Source organism: Protopterus annectens, chromosome 12.part0 (genome assembly GCF_019279795.1).
Source record: "Protopterus annectens isolate FY-2018-M chromosome 12.part0, PAN1.0, whole genome shotgun sequence".
Taxonomy (NCBI): Eukaryota; Metazoa; Chordata; order Ceratodontiformes; family Protopteridae; genus Protopterus; species Protopterus annectens.
Genome location: NC_056746.1, coordinates 955,525,413 through 955,552,006, shown reverse-complemented (window position 1 = coordinate 955,552,006; position 26,594 = coordinate 955,525,413). Strand labels below are relative to the sequence as shown.

Below are 26,594 nucleotides of genomic sequence, written 5' to 3'. Positions count from 1 at the left end.
AAGACAAGAAGCTTTTCTTTCACCTTAATGCTCAAGTTCCAGCAGAAATTCCTGAGGTCACGGGATGGACAGTGTCAGTCAGTGGAACAAGAATAAACCACATAAACAGCTATGGTCCACCTCTTTGATGAGAGGAGAAGCTTTTCTTTGGCCTTAATGATTAAGTTCCAGCAGAAATTCTCAAGGCTGTGAAGTGGCCATTGTCAGTCAAGGGGGCAATGGTAGACAACAGAAGTATGCTATGGTGCCCTTTTTAGTTGAGAGGAGAAGGGTTTTTGCCTTAATTCTCAAGTTCCAGTAGAAATTCCTGAGTTCATGGAGTGGGCAGTTTCAATATGGGAGAGGGCAAGGATAGACAGCAGAAACTGGGTATGTTGCCCATCTTAGTTGACAGGAGAAGGCTTTCTTTTGCCTTAGTGTACAAATTTCAGCAGAAATTCCTGAGGCCCTGGATTGGGCTGTATCAATCAGAGGACCAAGGATGGTTTGTGGCACACTAACCAGAGGACTATTTGCCAACTGCCTCATTATAAGGTACAGAACCGCAGCCCTAATATGCGAGCTATGAAAGTTCTATTCTTTAAATTTTAGGCCAAAATAATCAGTAGGCTTGTGCAGAATACAGTGAAGTTTAGAAATGTACACATGCAAACCTTTTTTCTGTTTGTAATCATTTATGTTTTAAATTATTTACTAAAATAATATCCTCAGGTTTCATTCACAGGAACTAATGACCCCTCCCTTCATTCTCAGGGTTCCAGTATTTGTCAGCCTGTGAGGATTGGATTGATAGGCCATGTCGCTTTTCCTGGACTGACCTGCATCTCTTGCCTCTAGGGTTTTGATTATTGGCAAAGACATTAACCACCTCCACAGCACCTTTTTTAAGCAATACCATCCTGGTAAACCTACCAACATAATGAAACAGACAACAGAAAATAAGAAGGTGCTACTGATCAAAGCTAGGTGCTTAAACAAGAAACTCAACTCCCTATGTATTGAGATATGGTTTAAAATGATGAAGAGCACTTCAGCTATGCAAAACTATAATGTGTAGGAGGGGAAAAAGTTGAAGGTATCTCAGTCATCATCTAGAAGAGACTCATATCAAGGTTGGTAAAGCAGCATGATGTACTAGAGCTTCTTCATGTCCAAATAACCATAACCACCAGAAAGGTTCTGTACCATTGGTCTGTTTCATTTGTCTGAATTATCATTTTCCTAAATCCCAAGTACTCAAATCCATTTGCCTGAAAACAAGCTCCCTTACATCCCCCTTATATGTACTGACATTGTGGTTGCACAACTGGGAAGACACGACAAAAACACCATACGCAGTTAATCATTGTTGGAGCCCAAACACAAAGAGCTATACATATGGGGGGTACAACATGACATTGACAACTGCAGTCTACACAGTCTGCTAGACTCGCATCCCTAATAACTGTTAAGATAAGATATGACACCATCAAATACTTTCTATGGACTTTTAAGCTTTTCAGTAAAATGGGTTTGAGCATTTGGGATTCAGACAAATGAGCATTCAAGTAAATGAAATAGACCCCCATAACATACATTAGCTAGCTATAGAATGGCCTCAATGACCCAAGAAAGCCACAATGCACATCTACATGAACTGGAATCAGTATTAAAAACAATACCATTTTCCCATGTGATCTAAACTATCCAATTACGTACTAGGAGACCCATACCACCACTAGTGCACAAGCAAAGAGATTCCTGGACATTGTCAAAACAAACACCCTGAAACTATTAGAGTACTCACTAGGGGGAATAACATCTTGGATCTTTTCCTTACTAACATGAGGGAATCTTGCATCATCCCTTGTGTATCTTCATCACTTGTTAAGGTCTAACTATAAATACGTCTCCATCTAAATAAAATTAAAGCCAGAGACTCAATCCACACACTGTACCTTTAGAAATTTCTCTAAGACAAGCTACCTGCTCCTGAGCGATACATTGGCAAGCTTAAAATCCCCACCAAACCCTGTTAACTATGCCGAATATGCAGAAATGTAGACCACCATATTATACCAGCATGTAAACAGCTCCACATATGCATATGTACCCTGTAGGAGCAAGCACAAGGCAAATCCCAGAAACAAATAGACACAACCAGAAAATATGAAAATTGAAATGAAACAACCAGCTACTATTCCACACAAATTTTATTTCTCTCGCTAGTGCATCGGTTACACAGCCTTCAAGGAGTATATTTATCTGGATTAGTAGCTGGTTGTTTTGTTTCAAATCCCAGATACTGGAACCATAATATATAAACAAGCTTTACAATAAAAGGGAGATGACTTTGACTAAAAGTAAGAAGAGTAATTACCTGAATGATAGAGCTCTCATGTCTCATCATTGAAATAAACAAGCAATAAGAGCTTAGTAAAATCCAGCAAAGCCAAGTATAAGACTATAAATAACCACCCGAGGCAAAGACAATCGCAATGTTTTTTTAGTTATGTTTGTAATATTAGATGCACAAAGCAACAATGCATTTACCTGACTGTGAACAATGTTACCTACTCTGAGACTGAAGATATAATGAACCAACTGGCAAATAAAGTCAGCTCAAACTGTACCCCCCTCTCTCACGTCTACCTATCCAACAAGATATACCTAAAACCAAATTGCCTCCAGCTATTACACAAGACCAAGTTCTGAAAGTACTATCAAAAACTAAAAATGCTGCATTGATTCATCCTGACAATATACCTGGATGCTTCTTAAATTGCATGAAGCATGATTTAGCCACCACTAAAGATCAACCTCAGCATCCATACAGGTTTTGTACCAGATGAATGGAGAACAGCTACAGTCATTCCCCTGAATAAGGGAGGACCTTCCACAGACACAGCCAGTTCCAGACCCATAAGTCTGAACAGCCTCATAGGCAGAGCCATAGAAAGACTTGTCATGGAACTAATCATAAAGATTAAAGGGAACCTACAAACACTGGGCCTGTCTCAGTTTGGATTTGTCAAAGGCATGTCATGCCTACTCTACCAGGTGGACTTTTTGAAAAGGTCACCAAAGCAATGAATGAAAATAAAATAGTGCATATAACATACTATAACATACATTGACCTGACCAAAGCTTCTGACACAATCCCTCACTCAGGCATTGTAGAAAAGCTAAATAAATTGGGAATTATTCCTTAAATTACCCATTGGTTTGTCAACAGCCTCACAGGTAGAAAGCAGGATATAAAAACAGGGGAAGCTACTATGAAGATATGTGACGGCTGCCAGACTAGCTAGATAGAATTCTGTATATAATTCTTCCATTTTTAAATATTAATATAAGCCACAGGCTTGTTCTCTTAAATTTGAAAAGACTGTATTGGATGTTGAACTGCAAAAATGTAACAACAGTGCACTCTGCTGTAAGAAAGCTGATAAGTCAAGTATTGTATAATTGTTTGTTCTCAAAACTCGGAGCCGAGATGTCTGGATGAAGGAATTCTTCCTGTTGTTTTGAGACTAGAGTTAATTGCTATATTTTACATATATAATGTCTTTAAATCCTGTTGTTTCCTGACCAGGTACAAGCTTACTAAGAAATGTTAATGCAGAGTTTCTGTTAGCTGGGGCAACCAGAGAATTGTTAAGAATGATGTAATCTAAAATGAGCCAGTAGGGTGTATTATCAATCAAAAGGACTTTCTCAGAGACAGAGGGAGAGCATTTTGCATTTGTCTTGAGAACATCCATCTCACCAGCACACTGCCTGTGCTCTGTATGTAAGTAGGATTTTAGACTTTAGTGTCTCGGTTACAAATAACTAGGACTTAGGAAGATTAGACTAGTTGTTTTCTGTATTGATGTCAGAACTATTCTACAATATTATTTTGTGCATTTTCCTGTGTCTGAACTCTTGACTAGCACTGTGTAGTAAGAAGTATTGTTTTCTGTTTTATTATTTATTATTAAATATTTTTAAACCTTTCAACTGTGGTTGTTTTGTGTAGAGATAAATTAAGCTCTAGAGTACATTGCATGTATATAGTGATACTGTACAAAGCCACTCCAAATAAACCTTGCTGCTCAGTCACAGTTATCATTTGGATAATAATATTGTACAGTAATAACTGGACACCCTTTGGTAAGGGCGTTTTTAGTAGCTGATAAGTAAGGGTCCTGGTGGCACTGATTACTACCTTATAGCCTGGACAGAAGGGGCACAGCTAGTGAACCTGTGCCAGCCTTCCCCAGGAGTGTCTGTGTAGTTGTATATAAATCATATCTCAAAGTGTGTGTGTGTTTGTGTGTGTGTGTGTGTGTGTGTGTGTGTGTGTGTGTGTGTGTGTGTGTGTGTGTGTGTGTGTGTGTGTGTGTGTGTGTGTGTGTGTGTGTGTGTGTGTGTGTGTGTGTGTGTGTGTGTGTGTGTGTGTGTGTGTGTGTGTGTGTGTGTGTGTCAGCTCCTTGGGCAGGGACACAAAGCACTGGTTGGACAGAAAGAGTGCTAGGAGGACTTGACTTGTGACCCTGGCTAAGGACCCTACTTTATAGCTGTGCCAGTGGGGAGTCTTATTGGGGATCTGGAGAGAAAGGGAGAAACCAGCCCTGGACTGACTGTGATCTCTGTGTGCTCTTAAGGAAAATTTTACTTTACTGTGTGTGTACTTGTTATCCTTCCCAGTGTGGATGCCCCTCACTGATGTTAATGGTGAGGATTGAGTCTCCTTGATTATTGGGCCAGTGCATGGGCATCACTGCTACTACCACAAAAAAAAAAAAACAGTTACCAGTAGAGACCCCCAGGATTTGGTGCTGGGACTTCTCCTGTTTTGTATCTATTTCTCTGAAGTAAAAGCCAATATGAAAAGTCTCCGGCTGACTAAGTTTGCAGATAACTGCAAACTTGGCGCAGTCATTGAATCTTGAAATGACTTGCTCATCATGCAGGAAGGTTTGTCCCAAACAAATAAGTGGTGCTAGAATCATGGACTGAAACTAAATGTCAAAAAATGCATTATCATATCTTTTGCAAAATCATCTACCCCGGGGAACTACAACTGTGACAATACAACCCTAAAACTTGACACAGTTGTTTGGGGTTTGGAAACTTATGTGGATAGTGGCCTGTCTTTTGACCACCATGTGTCCACTGTCATAAGAATGTCCTTCTACATTGCACAGCTTATAAATAGAGAGATTGCTTCTAGAGCTAGTGCTGTCATTGTCTCCCTTTACTAGCCTTCATTAGGCCAATCATTAAATATAATTCCAGTTTTGGCATGTATCTGTCCAGACACATCCAACAACTGTAACACCCACAGACATACCTTACTTAAAAGATGTAATGCCTAGTCAATATGTCCTATATTAGCCACCTCAAAGCCCTATCACTGTACTTCATATCCTATAGACTGCTAAGAGGTGACCAGTTTATGGCATACAAGGACTCCACTAACACATTACTGATGGACCTACTGCATATCAGCAAGTGAAATAGCATCAGAAATACTCAGTCCAGAAACCTAAACCTCTTCTGCAACATCAACAGAATAGTTTGTAGGGACAAGTATATCTAGCAGTGTATACCACTGTTCTGGAACAGACTCCCCATCTAGGTAAAACCAAGCTCATCCCTGTCCATATTCAAGAGAATCATGACTCTATGGGTGGGTAATAGAATATTTACTGCAGGACTGCACCCTGAACTGAAGGACACAGACAGTTCCTAAATGCTTTCTCCCATGACTGTGTCCTCTCAAATTATCTAAGGTATGATCCTAGTTATTCCCACTAAGGGCAATATATAATTATCGACCATGAAATGGGTAAGGCCAGTCTTACACCAAATGGATAATTTATATCAATCACCTAAAGGGAAACTGACTAGGCTAAAAATGGCCCGCAGAGGCAACAAGCCTAGTACGTACCTATGGACATATAATAAAACATTTTTATTTATTTATCTAATATGTTAACTTGGTTGGTCGGCTGGTCCACAAACTATTTTCAGCCACTACCCAGGCTAATTAGGCAGCATACCTGCATTATATAAAATAATGAAAATAGTTGATGGAGAACATATATAATAACTATTTTCACCCATAACATAAACAATGATACAATGATTAAATAAAGACATGTAGGATAAAATACAGTTAGTGCACATAAAGAAAGTTGTAATTTGCATAAGTATAGCTTAGATATGTATTCAGCTAAGTATGAATTTACCTAATGTTCAAACTAAGATAGCCTGGATAAGTATAAGAAGAGATTACATTTTGGTTAATATATGCAATGCACACTCTGTTTCCAATCATTAAGGATGAGGTGTTCCCATAGTATAGTTTAAAAGGTATAATGTTGTAGATACAAAGCATCTTTAAGGATGCTAAAATACAAATGTGGTGTTAGCATATGCATGTGGCCTCTCAGTATTTTTATCTGTGGTATAGTAGCAGTAGTATACAAACTAGTATAAGTCTTTAGGTGTAAGTTACAAACTAGTACAAGTCGTTAGGGGTAAGTCTTGAACAACTGTATTCTTTGAGTTTGTTTTAGAAATTTGCAGAGGTGTTGCTTTTCCCTACATTTGGGGTATATTGTTCCATGCTGTTGGTACCAACTCAATAAAGGCCTTTTTTGAAATTATTTTAGAAAAGAAGGGTCATGTTAGGCTAACGATCCAAATGCTGGTGTCCAAAACTGAACAGTTTTTGCACTAAACTTGCACACAGGACACAGCATACATACCCCAGAAATCATGATAAACAAAATCTTCTGTTTCATTAGTCATTCCCAGACAGCATCACTTTAAAACTTTTAAAAGCCGACTGGCAAATATTTACTGCAAGGGCAACATTCCTTCTCATTTGTTAAACATACAAGCTGCTAAACTTCTCTTATTTCCCTTTTTTAGCTGCAAAGCTCCAAACAAAAGGTGATAAGCTATCCCCTTCACCCCAAAGCAGACAATATCGTTTAAACTTTTGACTGCACTCCGGAATTATTTGTGGGACTTGTGATATAATAACTGTTTACTTCTTATTTTTACAGTTTTGGCTGTATTTGTCATGGTATGTGCTTTTGCTAAAGTGCTTGATATATTGATCATTTCATAATAAATAGATGCCTGCTTACCATGCAGATACCAATAATGCAGTGATTTTATAATTTTTAGTTGTGTACCCTGCTTCATTAAGCCATCATATTTGTAATCTATACACCACATCTTAAATGAGTTAAATAAATTCCATTATAAACTACAGATCAGATTTTTTTTTTTTTTTTTTTTGCAAAGCAACGTCTTTCAAATCAAATGCATTTCTTTTAAGACTAATAAAATAAAAATAACAGCAAGACTTGACAGTCTTATACAAGGTGCTATTCTAGTTTTCCAGTTCTGTGTAATTATCACATTTTACAGCTTTTATATGACAAGAAACAGCTTCCCAACATCTGTATGTCTTTGCATGCTTTCTGCACATTTTGCCTCATCTCTCAGGGAACCCTACAGTGTAACAGTTGAAATGAGTCTTTGAAGTATCCCACAGTATCTCCACAAATGAACTCCACCCCTTCCAGTCTGTCACCTGGCTCTAATTATTTCAAGTATTAAATGTCACATATTCATCCAGATGATTGTTCTGAAGTCCAGCCACTCTTCCATTACCCCTGCTGTGTTCATCAAAAAAGACTGAGATACAGATATAAGGTCTCCCCCCGTGCAGTGATGCTGTGAAACTGATATGGTGTGCAGTGATGGTCTGTGATAAATATGATTTGTTGGCATCAGAAATGCATGTCCCATTTTATCATAAGTCGTGTTTGTTTTATCAGATCTTAATTTACTAAGCCAGATGTTTTGCTAAGAAATACAAAACAGTTCATGAGAGTTATTTAAAATATGTCTCTGCAGACTGACATACTGAGTGTTTCTACGGCAGTAACATAAGTAGCACAATGTCATAAACACTGATCTGGTAGAAAATGGCTGAGAGGAAGATGACAGGTCCAAGGGCAGCTCTTCTCCCTCAGTTTTGGGCTGGAGAGGGATTGTGTAATATATGTGTCACATTAAAGTGACACATACAGAAGCTGGCAGATACTGAAAAAGAATCTGCCTCAGTAATGCGATAATGTAGACATCTATAAGGATGGCGTGTTCACAACACATCAGAGCATTTGCAGCATACTGGGACAGAAAATGCTGCCAGGTTTCACCTTAGCCACAGTGAGTCAATTCCCTTTGCCCTCTGGCATAGTCAAAAGGGCAGCAGCAAATTCCATAGAAGGAGAGTGTTTGATCAGGGAATGAAACTACAGTAGAATTAAGCATTTTTGTTGCATGCACATAATCCCCTAAGGAAAGTCACTCATGATTCTAGTTTTTATGTGTCTTTTAACAATTGGAATATCCTGAATGATGCCAGTAACAGGGAAATCAAAAAACATACTATTTTCTCAGTGAAAATTTAACTCAGTATGGTTGCACTGCTCATCCGAAGAAGGAGTAAAATAATCATTCTGTGTTCTTTTGGCTAATAATGTACATTTTGCTGAAATGTGTATTGATGAAGGGTCACTGAAGGAAGAATACATTCTCCCTGATTAAGTAGGGGATACAGTAAACAAAGCCCTGCACATTGAGGTTATAGTTGGTTTTATCCACTTCAGAAAGAGATGTGGCAAATTTTGCTTTTTACTTCTAAGTTTTCGTTCAAAAATGGAATTCATTTAAAACTGTAGCATTCAGATATCTTACATGTGTACAGAGCATTTAATGACATTCCCTCCGCACTCTTGCTATGAATGACACCAAGTGCAGGGAACTATCAGCTTTGCACACATTCTTTCTTTCTTTCACTACTTTAGCATGGGGCATATTACAGATAATATTACAGTAGGAATCTATACCATTTTACATCAGACAATGACATTGTTTTAAACATTGTTGCCTGAGTCCAAGAATTTTACAATTGTTCAAAGCTTTCAATTTGTCATTTGTATCACTCACAGTGTTTCATATCATTAAAATCATTTTTTTTCTGCAGAGCAACAAATGGTATGGCAAACAACTAACTTCAAGTTAAATACGCTCTTCTTTGTTCCAAGTAAAACTGGGAGGTACGTTAAATCCATTTTTGTGATAAAGTAGGTAAAATGTTTTGCAAAACTAGCTTGAATGAACTGTTGCAGTTTTGATTTAAATTTGTATTTTTCTGTAAACATAACTTCATTGTCAACAACACCATAATATATTGCAAGAAGAGTCAGAATTCTTTTATATCACTTCAAATAAATAACATGTTCCTGCAACTTAGACTTCAGAAACTAGCGGAATAACAGCTGTAACATGGAGGGAAAACTGTTTCTGAAAGTATTATCATTTTCCCACACTACAGTAAACACTATGCTGTCACAAGGCATGAAGGAAATAGTGCATCAGCCAATGCCAGTCCTAACACTCAATGAATTAGGCTGCTTGTTTTACTGTGCTTCTGACAAGAATAACATCTCTATAGAGCAGCCCTTCAGGCACAGCAAATAGGTTACATTGAAGGAAATTACAGGTCACACCAGGCTTTTACTTTTCATTATTTAAATGGGAAGAATTCTCAGTCTAGATGTGTGCAATACTGTAAATCTGCTTGACAGTTTCATATGTTCATTGCATCCTGCAGTATAAGAAAAATACTGACCAGCTGAGGGATTATTACTCTCTTTTCTTATTTATTCAAAAATTCAAATTTATGTTGTGTATCTAACTTTCCAAGCATAACTTAAAACAAATAGCATAATGTGGTATTCTAGAGGTGCTCATGAATCCTCAAAACTAAATGAGATACACAGTTAGTAGTAGTGCCAAGGACACCGTGGACTGTTCATATTTTCACTTTCTGTCAAATGAATACCGCCAACAAGATGCATGAATTTGTGGAGCACTATCTTACCTTCATGCTATCCTTTTTGCTACTTTTGCTTTCTCAGCTGGTGTAAACAGTTGTTCCCCACAACTATATGATTTTAAATTAGCAGTTGGACACCTCCATTAAAGCCATTTATGCAATAAAGTACAGCTGACCAAACCGCACAGTCACTGACCAATTTCACAACATTCAGGATGTTGTCCTTAGCCTAAGGTGCAGTGACCTTCAGGTTGATTATAATATGTTAGCGGTAGGACTTGCCCACTCTAACACCCCCCCCCCAAAAAAATGCATATCTTTGTGCAAAACCATGTTTCCATGCTTAACACTTGTTTTCCTTGACAAAGCTTTCAGTAAAGCTATGGTCAGTGTCTTGCTCATCTGCCAGATAGCAAACTTCTGTGATACTGGTTATCTGGATTTGGTAATAACGTGCCAGGATAGCTAGATTGAAAAGGAGGGGGGACAGACTGAGTAGTTCTGTGAATTATTCTTTCCACACTTTCCCAGTATTACCTCCTAGTTATTCACAAAACTAGTGGGTCTAAAGACACCCAAACTAGTGATCTAAATCTATACCAACAAATAAATAAGACTCATTGGAAGGATGGGTTCCTAGCTCAATGTATTCCCATCCTATGGACTAAGTTAACAGTATGGTCAAATAAAGTTACAGATACAAGTCAAACAAACTACTGCTTTGGCTATCTTTAAGCCTAGTCTTGATGATAATATGGATAGACACAAATTAAACACTAGTTATCATTAACAGCTCTACTTGATTTGGGAGAAGCAAAGCATACCAGAGATAAGCAACTATCATTCAGTCATGGATTCCCTATCTGGGGGAAACTGGTGACTGCAGACAACTAATGTCAGAACTCCAACACAATTGGAATTTTATCTGTCTCAGTTATTATTATTCTAGAAGAGATTCTGGGTGATTAAGTGAAGAAGGTCGTGGTTTGGTTGGCAAAAAGGTGGCCCTGTTTCTGAAGCTCAGATTAAGGGTGTTATAGCACAGCAAAAAGGGAGTGCAGGGAGTCATAAAGCAGCAAGGAATGCCCATGATTTAGGATAGCAAGTCACAAAGTGTCAGGGATCATCCAGTACAAGAAATGATTAGGAAATGCAAGCTTAGAGGTGATGGGGTGGCTGCCAAGTTTCTGACTATTAAAAAGAAGAGCAGCACTTCCTTTGACTGCCACAATGACCTGGAAGTCAGTGATTTAATTCATGATAACACAGCACAGAAGAAAAGATTAAGGTGGTGGAAATATTTTGAATATTGTAAATTTACTGAGCCATAAAATGATATTGCTGCAACACGTTTTATTGTTTAAAATAGATTAACAGCTAGTGAGATTACACAAGAAGCAAATTTAACATGAAAGACTACACAGACTAATTTATAAACATGGAACAAAGTCTTTGTAAATTGGGTGGTAATTCTGGAATATTTTTAATCACAATTTATATTTTTAAGGTGACAGCAACATTATGCAATCCTCATTTAGTGACAACTCAGTTACATTTCAGAATGTTTTAAACTCTGAGCAGTTTTTATGATTTTACGTGCAGTAATTTTTTTCTTACACATTTATTTATGTAGCACTTATTCAGAATCAGAACCAGAAACACTTTTTTGATCTCACAGGAAATTGCTTATGTTACAGCTGCACAGATAAACATAGACACAGTATAGGCCAAACATATATGTTACACAATTAGATATGACAGATACTATACTCACTTTTGTTACCCCACATATATAACAGCAATGCCTGACATAGGTACACTGTTTGACCACAGCCAAAGTATTAGATGAGTTTGATGCCATATATAGTGGTGACATGAAAAGGGGAGCCTTTCATGCTAATTACCACTCATAATAGGATATGGGGTATTGCACATTATGATACTTTAACTAAGGTATAGCATATTGCACAAAGGATAATTGCACTGATGATTACTATTGCACTGAGAAAGAGATAAAAGGTAGATAAAAATGATGGGGGAAAAAAGAAAAACATGGGTAAGAGTTTAACATTGCACTATATGGCCTCCTTTAGTAGTGGGAGTGGTGATAAGAAGGTAAGTGGCATTACAGAGTCTGATGGCTGTGGGCAGGAATGATTTCCTGTGATGTTCAGTGAAGCAATTTATGGTCACCAGTCTCCTGCTAAACAAACGTCTCTGTCCATCCACCACTCTGTTGAGTGGGTGGTCAATATTTTCCATGATTATTAAATTAAAGGTTACTAGCATAATGGCAGACTGTCTAACTGCAGTTTTTTGACAGTGTATTTTATTTACACTGCAACTTTGACATTTAAAGCTCAACTATTGTTTTATTTTAGTTTTGAAATTAGCACAATTTTTGGTCCTAGCTTGTTTTTTTTATTTTACAGAACACAAATATTTTCTAAGCTTTTTTAAAAACAATATAAAAAAGTCTGCCACTTCTGCTTTTATATTCCCATTTTGTTAACAGGTGAAAATACTTTTAGTCAATACATGGCTTCCAGTTTGTTTACTGCCTTATAAACCTTGAAATGTAAACAAAGTATTTAGCAAGGTTTCACTTATGCTGATCAAAGCCCAGCATGGTTTCTCTTTTTAAAAGGTGTTAAGTGCTCATATTTCCAATCACTGGGAGTACATGTGGACTTGCATAGTTGGGAGTAAGCATCTAGGAGTTATATGCAATGAAACTGCTTTTCTTACTAGTCTTGTGCATCCAGAAAGTCTGAAGTGACCTCTCAAATAACAGAATGATTATTTTAAGATTTTGACTTGCAGTATGGAATGCTTACTTTTGGGGCTTAAACTCCATTCATTAAGAGGAAAGGGAGTTGTACACTAAGGAGACTATGGAGATGCAGAGACACACTAAAGAGGCTGTAGCCAGGCAGTGACAAACTGAGAAGGTTGGAGACAGACTATGGCAAACTGAGGAAACTAAAGAGAGGTAATTGTAAATTAACATGACTGTAGACAGGAATGGCACACTGAGGAGGGTGGGAAGAGCCAGTGACACACTGAGGGAGTTGAGGAAAGGGGTGACACACTCTGAAGACTGGGGTGAGGTAGTGGCATACTGGGAAGAGAGGCAGCAAACTGATAAGGCTGGAGTGAGAGGTAGTGAATTGATAAGGCTGAGGTGAGGTAGTGGCCCACTGACGAGGTTGGTGAGAGAGGTGGCAACATTAGGAGGCTGAGAAGACAAGTGGCAGACTGAGGAGGTTGAAATGAGGTATGAAATGGAAGAAGAAGGAGCCAATCCCAAACCTTAGATGTTAGTCCCTTATTTGAGTATGACTGAACAAACTGGTAATCCCACAAGAAATGAACACCAACTACAAACCATGAATTCCTGCAGTACTACATTATTGACACAGGCTGTTGTAACAAAGTTGTAAAAGCTTTTATCTAGAAAGTTAAGAGCTTTCATTCCTGCCATTACAAGAAAATTAATCAAAACTAACAATACCTTAAAAACACCATTGTAAATAAAAAAAATAATAAAATCACATTTCAAATCAGCCAATAAAAAGTCTGTTTGAATTAAAAAAGCAATGATTATTAAGTTGATAGTTAAGGTAACGAACAATGTTATGCATCTAGTATTTTAAGCAGCAAAATATTTAGGTTTTAAAATACAATTAATAGAAACTGAGTCATTAAGCCCTGGGGAATTCATAGTATTGAAACTAACTTGCCATTTAAATTCACATTTGTTGAAATGCTCCTATATAATAACCCCCTGGGCATCTTTACTAATTTTCTCAACAACTACAAAACTAAACTTGTAGGTTTCAAATTCTTGTATATGCCTATACAGGGAATTCAGAGTTTTATATTTTTGTCTGTCAGACGCATGCTCGTATATTCTATTTTTCAATTTCCTGAAGCCTTTCCTACATAAAATGCAGGACATGAATTGCAAATCGCTATATAAGCAATCTCTCTAGAATCACATGAATAATGACCATTAACAAAATATTTTTTGCATCTTATCTCGTAACCATTAGTTCGAAATCCATTAGTTCTAAAGGGCATTGTGAACAACATCCACACCTGAACATATCGAAATTCCTACTGTTGCTATTAGTCTTGACCTGTTGTTACTTTCTAATAACTCCTTCAGTGATCTACTTCTCCTATTTACAATAACAGGTTTATAACCTACTTTTTTAAAATTGAACAATTCAATCCAAAAATGTTCCAGTTTTTAATCAAGCATGCCCTAATGGCTTTACTATCAACAGTATAAGTGCTAATAAATAACTTTTTACTACTGACATCAAACCCAGCCTGGTTACTTTTAGTAACTAACTGGAAACCATTTTCATTCTCATTGAATTTAAAATGGGAACATAAATCCCATTCATTCTTTTATATAACACCTATTCATTAATTTCCATTATGAAATTCAAAGGGTAACCCCTCTTAAGGAACATTTCCATCAAAATATTACATTCGTATAAAAATGCATCCATTTCAGAAACCATTTGTGCTAACTGCACTAATCTAATTTGTCCTTAACTACTGTTTTTTTTCTGATAAGTAGGGTGCCAACTTTCAAAATGCAGGTAGTTGTTAGAAAAAGTATGTTTGCGATGAATGCTGGAAATGCACCTCAATGATTTTCATCCTTTGACAATTCTACATCCAGATAAACTATTTTCTCAGTATCATAAGTGTAACTAAACTTTAAGAATTCCACAGTATTATTTATGTAATTAAAAAATTCCATTAGTCTTTCAAGGGTCTCATTCCATAAAATGAAAATGATGTCCAAAAAGCGGATAAAAAAACAACCAAGAATCTTGAAATTCGATATTAAAAGTGTACAGTTTTTCCCAATGTGCTATTACTAGGCTAGCAAAGCTTTGGGCGCATGCTGCGTCCATTGCAACTCTAGTATTTTGCCTATAATACTGTTCTTCAAAAAACTATAAAATTGTTTTTAAGCACTAAATCCATCAAGATTACTGCAACATTTATTTCATCTATATGTAAATCTGCTATCATGAACAACTGTTCTTCAAACCAAGCCAAACCTAACTCATGCAGAATAACTGTATACAAATTGTTAACATCAATGTTTACAAAAATAGTTTCAGATCTATGTTCTAATCCATTCAATTTGCTTAAAAAATGCCATGCATCTTTACAAACTTGTGTTACTTTGTTCAGACTACCTTTTAACAAACTGTCCAAATATTTTGCTATATAATACATTTTTGATCTCATGGCATCAGCAGTGTGTCTTAAAGGTGGATTTGTCAGACTTTTATGTATTTTTGGGATGCCAAAAATACCACCTATAACTGGTTTGTTATTGGACATGTAATCAAATTCTTTCTTTGTCAACTGTCCTTGCATTAACATATCAAACAGCAAACAATCAATTTTGGAGAATGCTATATTAATGTCATTATGCGATACTGCACTATAAGCATTGTCTAATAAGATAGTATTCATTTTGTTGATATAGTCCTCCTTGTTCATGATAATGAGCCCTACCCCTTAATCAGGTTTCATTCCCCTGATTCCAGTATCTGTACAAACTTCATTCAACATTTTTAACTTATTACTAGACAAGCTGTAATATTTTTAAAACTAGATATATTCAGTAGGTTCTGAATTTCAAATTCACACATTCCTTGAAACATTTGAATATACGAATTGAGGGAGGATTGAAGCAATTAGATTTACATAACCTTGTTTGAATATGTTGCACTTTGTCATTAGAAAACCACAACGCCAGAGTCAGTTTTCATGTGTATAATTTTAAGTCAATTAATATCTCTACAAGATTTGCTCTTTTGACAGGGACAAATGTTAATCCCTTTGCTAAAACATCATCAAGAGATACAGTATTTTTTGAAATTTGAAAAATTGCACAGTTTAAAATCATTCAAAGTGTTACATATTATCTCTAATGTCCTAGTGTTAGAAACATCCTCTGCTAGAATGTGGGCTTCTATTTCCTGTAATTGTTCCGCTTCAAAAAATTCCTCTAGGGTTTTGCTCCCTGTTAAACGAACACCTCCATGCTGTTCTGCTGTTCTTGCATGTATACTTGTGGGTTCCTGTTCCATACTCTCTCAGACCTCCTTACTTTCAAAGGGGATGCTCTTTGGTGCTTATCATTTAAAACTTCCATTAACGTGTTTTCCTACTTATTAACAATTGGCCAGCTTCCATAAGTCTGTACTCGATTACCATGGAGACCTGCTGGCTTGGGATATGTCTCCACTTTTGAATAGCTCTCCGTATCCCACTGAAATTTAGTTAATTTCCTCTTCAATACCATATTACAGGTTCTATCAACTGTACTAAAAACATTCTTATAGTTAGTTTCAAAGTGGTTGAACAGCAGATAATTACATATAGAGCTATTTAATACATCATTGTCCCTGGACAGTTGCTCTCTCTGAATGTTTTTATGTTTTATCATCACTAACATCAGCTCACATCCAGCTTTGTTAAAAACATTGAGAAGGTCCCAATAAAATTCTGACCCTGATGTAACTCCGTTAGGAAACCACCACAAATGAAGGCCTTTGGGTATGATGTTATTCTAAGTATTTTTAATTAAATAACTGTTCTCAAGTTGTAGTTTTTTAAAAGAAAGTAATTTCCTCTCAAAAGTTAATTGTTCATGAATAGAACCACTGGGATTATTTTCCATTTCTAACAACATTGGTGTTAAACTCGAATTGATTGGTTTTCCAAACATCAAACTCAAAGGCAGAATGAACCGGTGGGATATTAGTCCTCGGAGTATTCTGGGTTAAAGAGAGACCCAAACTCTCACAGCTAGATGACAAGCCTCTTCTCCTTAAATGCTGTATATCTCCACTAAACATATTGGTCTCAAACTGTTGACTTATTTGTTGAAGAAGTGTGAGGTCCTCCATAATTTTTAAACATTCTTCACCACTGAAGCCTTTGTTGTTCATAGCACCGAAAGATAAAGACATGACTGAACAAATTGATAACCCCACAGGAAGCGAACACCAAGTACAAACCATGAATTACTGCAGTATTAGAAGAATGACACAGGCTGTTGAAGTAAAGTTGTAAAAGCTTTAATGTACAAAGTTTAGTACTTTTGTTCCTGCCATTATAAGGAACTTCATTGGAACTAACAATATCTGTTGGTGTTTTTAAAATATTGTTAGTTCTGATGAAGTTCCTTGTAATGGCAGGAATGAAAGTGCTTAACTTTGTACATTAAAGCTTTTACAACTTTGCTACAACAGCCTGTATTGTTCATCTAATACTGCAGGAATCCTTATTTGAATATTCCTGAGAGAGCTGTGAGGGGGACACCAGCCCAGGGAGCCTGTAAAACCTCATTCTTAAAAAAATGACAACACACCATGAGCTTCCACTACAGAACTATATTTATGAAAATGCTTTCACCTGAGCTTCATCAGGTCCATCTAATGGAGTGGTTTGTAGAGTGCTTTACAGTTTGATAATTGAAAATGTCTACTTTTACACATGTAATGCGAGAGGCTCTGTCTGCCTTTGTGAGACTGATATTACAATTATGAAAGTTTTATTACAGAATTTTTTCCTGTCTGATTTGTCCTTATCAGTGGTTGTATCACATGTAATATAAGAGGCTCTGCTCACATTTACGTGACTCATACTTCCTGAAATATATTATGAAAGTCTAATGTTTTCTTGTCTGGCAAAAAGGATTACAGTGTCTGCTTATAACAGTCTCAGATACACTACATTTTGTTTTTCCATCTCCAAGAATTTTCTCCGGTCAGCTCCCTGGGACCCTCCCGCCATTTTTTGTAACTGGCTTTAAATAACTGACCTGTTGAATTTAATGTATTAGAACAATAACACTTATCCATCTATCTACGTAATTAAATAAACTACTTAAAACTTCAACAACGCATCTTTATTCCTTCCACAGGGAGGGTATCATAGAGAGGGGGAAGTCTCCTATATCTGCTAGCTAAAGTGATTTTTATCTGGACTAATCCTTTGTACTCTGTTTCTTACAGGAAATTAAACTGATTTCTCACAAAAAATATCATGCTGAAAAGAGGATGGGTGATAAGTGAATGTGCATAATGCCTATAACAAGAAAAATCTGGGAGCACTGCACTGGCATTAAACAATTAAAGGGAAGAAATGTAGGTGGTTTTCAATGGAAGAGTAGAATTTTTTTTAACTTTTCTAAGGTCCTATATAATATACATTAGTACTGGGCAGATGAAGATGAATGTAAACTTGTAAGGGAAATAACAGAATACATCATTTATATGACGAAGGGATATGGAAGAGTGACATGGACAGTCAGAGGAGGATTTAATATGACCTTATGATAGCTTGTGGACCTGATACAGGGAATTAATGATTCATAAATGCCACAAAGGATACAGGACAGATACATATGAAAGAACAGTGCAATTACCACAACAAAGAGAGGCTCTTTCTGTTCTGTCACCTTGTAGATTACAATGATACAGAGGACAAATGAGTAACCTTCTTTTAGGAGTCATTCAGCAAATACCTTATTGCTAAATACAATAAAGCATCAAATATTTTCTCCAGATATGACACGAGTAATAGAATTATACATGGGTGCTCCTGGTACTTTAACTGTCAATCACGTGTTAAAATTCTAGAAGAATTGAAAATTGTGTTTGATGCTACAACTGATTGCTCTTTCAATGAGATTGCCTGTATAGGTATCTGTTTTCCAAAGTTTAGGTGCCTGAAGCTGTTGGATTGGAATGGTTCTCTGTTTTTGTGATGCACAGATATGCAATAAACAAAAAGGGAAGCTACAAGCTAACAAAAAAATAGATTGAATGCAGGTGGACATCATTCAGAGGAAGTATCACAGAAGGCATAGTTCCAAAGTGGAGTGCACAAAGTAGAAATGAATTTGGAGCCAAAGTCAGAAAGTATGTTTACGCAGAAAAAATGCAGTATTGGATGAAGGAAGATGCATTTTGTTGCTATATTCACCACACAAAATGCCTAGGCATCTCCTCCACAATAAATAGCATATAAAATGGGAAATATTTTGGCCTTCTGTTAACAGCACTTCCACAAACTTTAAACTCAAAGGGCACTTGAATGACTTCATAAATAATATGGACTCTTATTTTTAGTCTATAAAATTAAATGTTCACTCAGCTTTACTGTTAATCAGATTTTCCTGCTTTTCATCTACTGCCAATATTACACTGCTATGGAAATGGGAATAAAACTTTTTTATATGATATGCATTCTGTCCTTCCCTTCCTTCTAAAAGAGCATGGGAAAGTATTTCTTTATTTATCTCCACCTGTTCTCTGCCTTCAATTATTCTCCATTTCCTTCAGTTCCTCCACCTGTTCTTTACCTTCAATGATTCTCCTCTCATCCTTATTAAACTTGGAGAGTTCTGCCCAGCCTTCTTCCTTTAATGCAGTACATCTAAAAAGCCTTTGTTCTTCTTATTGATCATGTGTGCTAACTCCCTTCCCATTTGCAATTTTGCTGCCTGCACCTCCTAACATTTCTCTCTTGTTCACTACTTATGCTGATCAACCTCTACCTGCCTATCACCTCTCCTCAATCTCTTGGCTCCCATCTCATTTTCCCAAATGTCTAGCTTCATATTCCTTTGTTGCCATTTTGGCTCTCTCCTCTTTTATTCACTTTTCTCTTCCTAAAACCCTTATCCATAGCCTAGGTATTTTTCTCTGATACTTTCTCATAGGACATTCAGTCTCTTAATTTTCCTCCAGTTCCTTAACTCATCGTTGACCATCTACTGAATAGTTCATATACTTAAGTTTTCACAGCACTATGTTTGTAATTGGTGTCCTACCTTTACTTCCAGTAAAATCTACATGCTGGTTTAATCACTTTTGACTAACAGTGTCTTCATCTAGACATATCTGATCCCTCTACCTTAGTTAAAACCACATCCAGAATGCTGTATTTTCTTATACTGTATTGAAGCAGCTAGGGAAACCCCTTATTATTCAAATCTTAAGGTAAATTCCATTGGCCTTCCACCCTGTTAATCCAGTTCTCCCAATATGTTTTCCATTAGGCTCAGATTTTTCAATTATATAACCTTTCAACATATCTTACCACATGCCTTTATTCTCTCCTTGTCCCCCATCTTCTTCCCTTGATGTGTCATGGGATAATACACTGTATTGAACCCAAGCAGTTCCTTCCTTCCATCTTCTCTACTTTCTTCCCAACATTTATTACCTTAATTCTTATATGTGATGCTTCTTTACGGTCTTCCTGAGGTTATATTCCTCTTCCTCTCAAACCTCACATCTGATACTATCCCTTATATAGATCCCTACTCTACCTTCATGCACTCTGTCTCTGTCATTCCTAAACATTCCATACCCTAGACACCTCCATGTCCCAGCCCTTATATAACTGGTCAGTGTTTGCACGATACCAGCAATGTCCATCTCCCTTTCTTTCACCAGTGTCTACTGCTCCATGTCTTCCTTCCAGATGCCTCCCATGTCATATTAATACTATGTGGTCATGGTCTCAGTCACTTTTGCATGTCTGCTATATTCCACATCTATTTTCTCCCCTAATTCATACCTCAGTACCTACCCATCTCTTCTATTTTTGGTATCTCCTCCCTATTTTCATCTCCTAGGTTTATGGAATGCTGCTAGATAACAGAGCAGCTAGGGCTTTGGAAGCCTAGACACTGCAGCCTTATGGTACACCCAACTAGTTGCTCCTCTTACCATACAGGATAAGGAGGACAGGACTTAAGTAAATTTGGCGTCACTCGCTCATCCATTTTTTGAGGATAATGAAGGACATGATTTGCTTGGGAGTGGTTACAGATTTGGGGAGCTCTTTGTGTGAGATATCAGTCATGCGAGCAGATCTAATTTAAACCACAATATAGATTTTAATCTATTGATCCTTCATTTGTGTTATTTCCAGTTTGGCAGATGTGAGTAAATCAGACAGTTTTAGGTCATTTAATGCTTTTTAACTAAGGATAAATCACCTTGTAGAAGTATTTAGGAGACAGAGAAGACAGGGCTTTTGGATGAAATCAGTAACATAAGGTACTTGTGCTAAAGTTTTTTTTTTTTCTTTTTCTTCTTTTTTTTCAGTAAAAAAAGCACTGTTTTTTTAGGATGTGTTATTTGTATGAACAAGAACAAACCAAAGGACACATTGTATTGTTTTATTGGCCTGGCAAAGAATGAGTAGAGTGAAATGACAACCTCTTTTGAATGAGAGGAGATGGCCTTATTAATCTGTTCGGTGATGTGGTAGGCTTTCCTAATGACAATGAATGCATGGTAGTCAAAGGAAAATGCTTCATTGATGAAAGTACCTAGGACTCTAATGGCAGTGCCTCTTAAGAGGGGCATGATAGGCTTATAGTTTCATAGGTAAATACTATGCAATTAGTCTGCAGACTGTTATACACCTAGCCAATAACCAGACATTGACCAAAGGAGAGATTCAAACACTGTTCCTTATGACTGTAAAGTAAGCACTTGAACAATTATGACAACCTCCTACACCTCCTAAAGGATTATAAATACTAGGTAATCAGTTTGCAGAGTATTACATACCTAGCTAGTAACCAGGGATGAGAATCGAACCCTGAAGATTTTACGGGGAGATGAAGATCTTAACCATTATGTCATCCCTCTCCCCAAACGTTAACTAATGTTGTACACAATGCCAAATTCAAACCTCTTCCAATTTCAACCTTCTGCAGACCCGTGGATTATCTCAGCACACAACAGATGAAGTCAGCAATGCTAACATGTAAAAGGCAAACTATACCAATTAAACCTAGTGGTAAGTGTGTGAGAATTCTTGATTTCCGTACTGTACACTTCACCAAACTACAACCACATTTTATCTTATGAGAAATCAGTCTCTCTGGGTCAGTTTTGAAATTCTGCACATTAAAGACCCATTACTTGTATTTTAAGCTGATTTCATTTCCATGTGGTTTTGGTAGCTTACTGCTCTGACAAATGTAGCACATGCCTGCCCAGCACTCTGCTTTCCTTGCATGCAGGGAGAGTTCTGAGTGCTACAGTTAGACTAAATCTCTTCCGGGATTCCAGCTCAATGGACAGACAGAGAGAGAGAGAGAGAGGGGGATTGTATATGCATATGTGTGTATATAAAGATATACAGATATACATATATAAAGATGTGTGTGTGTGTGTGTGTGTGTGTGTGTGTGTGTGTGTGTGTGTGTGTGTGTGTGTGTGTGTGTGTGTGTGTGTGTGTGTGTGTGTGTGTGTGTGTGTGTGTGTGTGTGTGTGTGTGTGTGTGTGTGTGTGTGTGTGTGTGTGTATGCAAATATTGAGAGAGAAATATAGACAGATATAGATACACCTATCTATATATAAAATCCAACAATAAAAAGCCAGCACTAAAGAAATTATTGTTTAGCTCATAATTAATGGAACAAAAATAACATATGCACTGTGATCATAACAATACATGGCCTAAAATTCATATTTGCTTAAATACATACCTAGCTAGTAACCAGGGATGAGAATCGAACCCTGAAGATTTTACGGGGAGATGAAGATCTTAACCATTATGTCATCCCTCTCCCCAAACGTTAACTAATGTTGTACATTAAAAGTTGTACAATAAAAAGAAAGTAATAATAAAGTTCTAAATTACAGAAGACAGTGGCAAGACTACACGTGGAATAATCTACATTGTTCTAAGAGTCTTATTAAAATTGAACATACTCTTAGTTAATAACTTCAAGACAGGTGAACACTGCAGAATCACAGACAGAAGGCTGGGTAATGACTACAAAATCAGGCCTATTTAACTTGAAAATGAGAAGGGAAAAGAGGACATGATCTGATTCTGTACGTCTAGGAATAGCAAAGTAGGAGTTAGCACCTATGGATATGAAAGATGCAAAGATAAACGTGACAAATATCAAAGGTAATACTTTTAAATAGACCTACTTTGGAGGTTGGTTTAATGGTTAAGGTGTTTACCTCACAGGCACAAGGTACAGTGTTTGATTCTCCCCTTTGAAAGGGAATTTGGCTTGGCTTAAAATGGCCCAAAAGGGCAGCTAGCCTAGTAATTACCTATAAAAAAATAAATAATGTGACTCATCAAATGTCATTTGAGGCGGTCATAGATGGCTGACGGAATAAGGTCAAAAGCCGAGATACTTTTTAATTGCAACCTGTTACTTGTAGATGCAAAGGTCCAAACTTTGGGACTTTTTATAGAACTGCAGCCACTAAAGCAATGCAAAATATATCAGGAGAACTTCTCACATTTGTCAAACTGAAAGTCTAATAATTGCTACATCTGTAGAACTCCAGGCAACACCCTGTGTAAGAATTTACTCCAAACCACAAAAACAATTATATAATCTTGAAATAGCAGAGCATTATATCAGACAAACATAGCTCAATACATCAGCAGGCTTTCATTCACAGTAATATCATTCAAACTCTGAAATGAGAAGGCATGCTATTTCAGTAAAAGAGACGCTGACAAATGACTACACAGGATGAGGAGAAAAGTTCCGCCGTAGGATGGACTGTAATAGTGTGTGGGGGTGAACCATGGATTTTAGGGGAGTAAAAAAGGCTATGCATTTGGAAGAAGGAAGGTTGCTATTTAGAACATTTTAGTCCTTCTTACACCATTTAAGTGACATGTTGCATTCAGAATGTGTTCTTGTTTGCAATCTTATTTTACTGGCTTATTCTGACTGCTGCAGAATGGGTGTGAGGTGAACATTTACTGGGTATTAAATTCCTCCTGCAAGGCTTATGCACTGATTGTCTTTATCTTTTTATCTTCAAGATTATATCATGCTGGGTCACAAACTGATGCAAGATACAGAAAAAAAATACAGGAACTACTGTAAAAACAATGAAAGGAATTGCATGTTACCTTGTTCCATAATTTCCAGTAGTCCTTTCTTAATCAGCTCATCTCTCCCTTGTCGAATTGCGTGCTTCTTTTCTAACACTGAAAAAGTAACAAGAATTTAACCAAAGGTTATACCGCACATCATTAAACATAAGACTGCAAAATGTAAATGTCATTTCAAATATTTTACTAAAAGTGTCATTTTGCTATGTGGCTCAGGTCTGCAGAAAGAGTTTGTTTTCAACAATAAATTATGTAGAAATGTGCTGTGTGTAGGTTTGTTCATACTCAGTGCAATTTGGTCAGACGGTCATATAAGTGATGAAAACTGCATAAAGTGCATGAACTGCAGATAAACACCCCCTACAGTGTTTTATTGTTACTGAGTAGAGCAAAAAGGAAGAAGTAAAGTAGGTCACATGAGTGCTAACTGCTCAGTCCTCCTCTTTATGTTAAAAGGTCATATATGTTGCCTGGCTTAATCTAGAAAGGTTAAATTTATCATTTAACAGTCACGACCAAAGATTAATTTTCACTTTGTACAGAGCAAAGGAAAATATGACATATTATCTCTTGTTGTCTGTTAGATGCCTCCCCCTCAGTTTTGCTGCTGCTTTTCCTGGACTACCCTATTGTAAGTCATTAGACTTTCAGTGTAGTTGCATTCACTGAATATGTGCTTCCATTTCAGGTTAATACATTGTATCGCCTACGTAGAGGAAGCAACCTAATCGCTTCAGTGACACAGGCAAGACATGATAATAACATGTTTAGAACACTAAGTTCTATGCATGCACAACTGTTTCATTTACTATAATAGCAGATGTGTCATTTTGCATCCTTCACCAAGAAAACCAAAGCTTTCATTGATATTTTGTTTAATTTCTTTCTTTCTTTTGTGTTCACATAGCTTTGAATTGCCAAGTAGCTGATGAATCCCCTACTCAGATAATCACCTCTCTCCACAATCCAGCTTTGCTGTTTTTGATAAAGGCATAATAAAATATTAAGTAGAATAGCTGATATATTATGTATGGTGAGCTGACAGATACTGAATCTCATGAAGAAGTTACTGAGTGAGCAGCTGTGTTTTTATAATGCTGTTAGCAGGCAATGATCATACAGAAATCTTTTCTAGGACTGCAGATGTGATGACATGAAACTTTGAAAAGAGACCAGGCTACAGGTACTAATGTGCCTGCAATGCAAACCAAGAGGGACATGGGCAGAAAAGGTTATGCAAGGCAGTAGAATAAACCAAAGGGAACAAGGGCAGCAAAGGTATTGAGAGGCAGTGTAATAGTAAGGCTGGTATAAAATAAACCAAAGGGAACGAGGCCACACCATAATTTTAATGTGGGAAAAGAAACACTTGGCCACCATGGTGAACTTTGCCCTTTCCCCATTGTAGTGCGATCTCAGAGTTGGTATAGTTAGAGGGGCTGTGGGGGGTGAAGCCCCCCACATCAGTGGGTTTTATTTGCTTTGGTTTGCGTTTTTTGTGTTGATGGACAAGTGATTAGTTTCACAGAGCTCCTTACTGGTGCTCCGAGTGTTCGTTTATGTGAGGTTTCGTCTATGCTTTCTCGGTCATGTCAGATTTAGTAATGTGGGCTTTCAGTCATCTCAAGTAGACCCATATATATATATATATATATATATATATATATATATATATATATATATATACATAGTAAAAACACACAGTGCTTGTACGTGTACTTCACAATAAGCCTCATGAACAGTCCAAGATAAAATCCATAAACCAACGTTTATTAGAAAAAACAGTTAAGTGCTTTCATCCCTCCATCTGTGCTCTGGGACATCATCAGAACTTAAAGAAAGGAAATGAGGTCACCATTATATACCTAAAATTCTTCATTCAATCAGTTATTTAAATACCTTATGAATAATTAATACAGCAATCTTAAAGTGACACATTTAAATACATGTAAACCATAAAAAACGTTTATATTCATTAAAAACATTTCAAAATTGTAAAACCTTTTGAATCTTTAAAGGCCGAAAGATCTTTTTAATACTGGTAATAATGAGAAATGATCGTTCAAACCTGATGCATTTGTGGCATACAGTCTTACTAATAAATAAAGTTCTCTTAAGTCAACATTGAGTTCCCACCACCCCCCTCTTGGACTAATAGGCACAATTTCCAAAATCCCAAACTTAAAGTTGATGAAATCCTAACATACAAGTGTATGTTTATACAGGGCATTATCAGAATTACACCTAAACATAGCATATAAATGCTCGTATATTCTACGTTTTAAAGCCCTTTCCGTTTTTCCTACATAAAAATATCTGCACGTCTGACAGATGGCTATATAAACTAAACCCTTAGTATTGCAATTTCCTTTTTGTAGTTTAATTGGTGGTGCTCTATCTTCAATCTGTACCACATCATTATCTTTTATAAAAGGGCACTGTTTACATGTTCCATATCTATGTGTACCTTTCCTCTCTATGTTATGTGGGATATTGTGCTCAATGTAATACTTAATATTTTTACCTGTTTTATGTACAAATTGCGGGCCTTGCCCCACCAGGTTAAATAATTCTGTGTTACCCATAAATATATTCCAGTTTTTCCTCATAATAGATTTTATAGTGGTTTCTCCTTCACCAAAGGGAATAACCATACTTAAACTGAAACTAGAGCCATGTGGTAGACATTTAACATTTGTAGTAACAGTACCACTGCAAAGAAGGGGTTTGTATTTGTTGTTC

The 26,594-nt window shown here is 36.8% G+C and overlaps 1 protein-coding gene across 3 annotated transcripts in view; it reads right to left on the bottom strand.

The window, feature by feature from the left end:
- PHACTR3 (phosphatase and actin regulator 3) overlaps window positions 1–26,594 on the bottom strand; it is a 1,988,889-nt gene that overhangs the window by 983,211 nt on the left and 979,084 nt on the right. For all 3 annotated transcript variants that reach the window (XM_044089987.1, XM_044089989.1, XM_044089988.1), the window contains exon 3: window positions 23,871–23,948. In XM_044089987.1, the coding sequence (XP_043945922.1) occupies window positions 23,871–23,948 (78 nt within the window). The remainder of the gene's footprint in view (window positions 1–23,870; window positions 23,949–26,594) is intronic.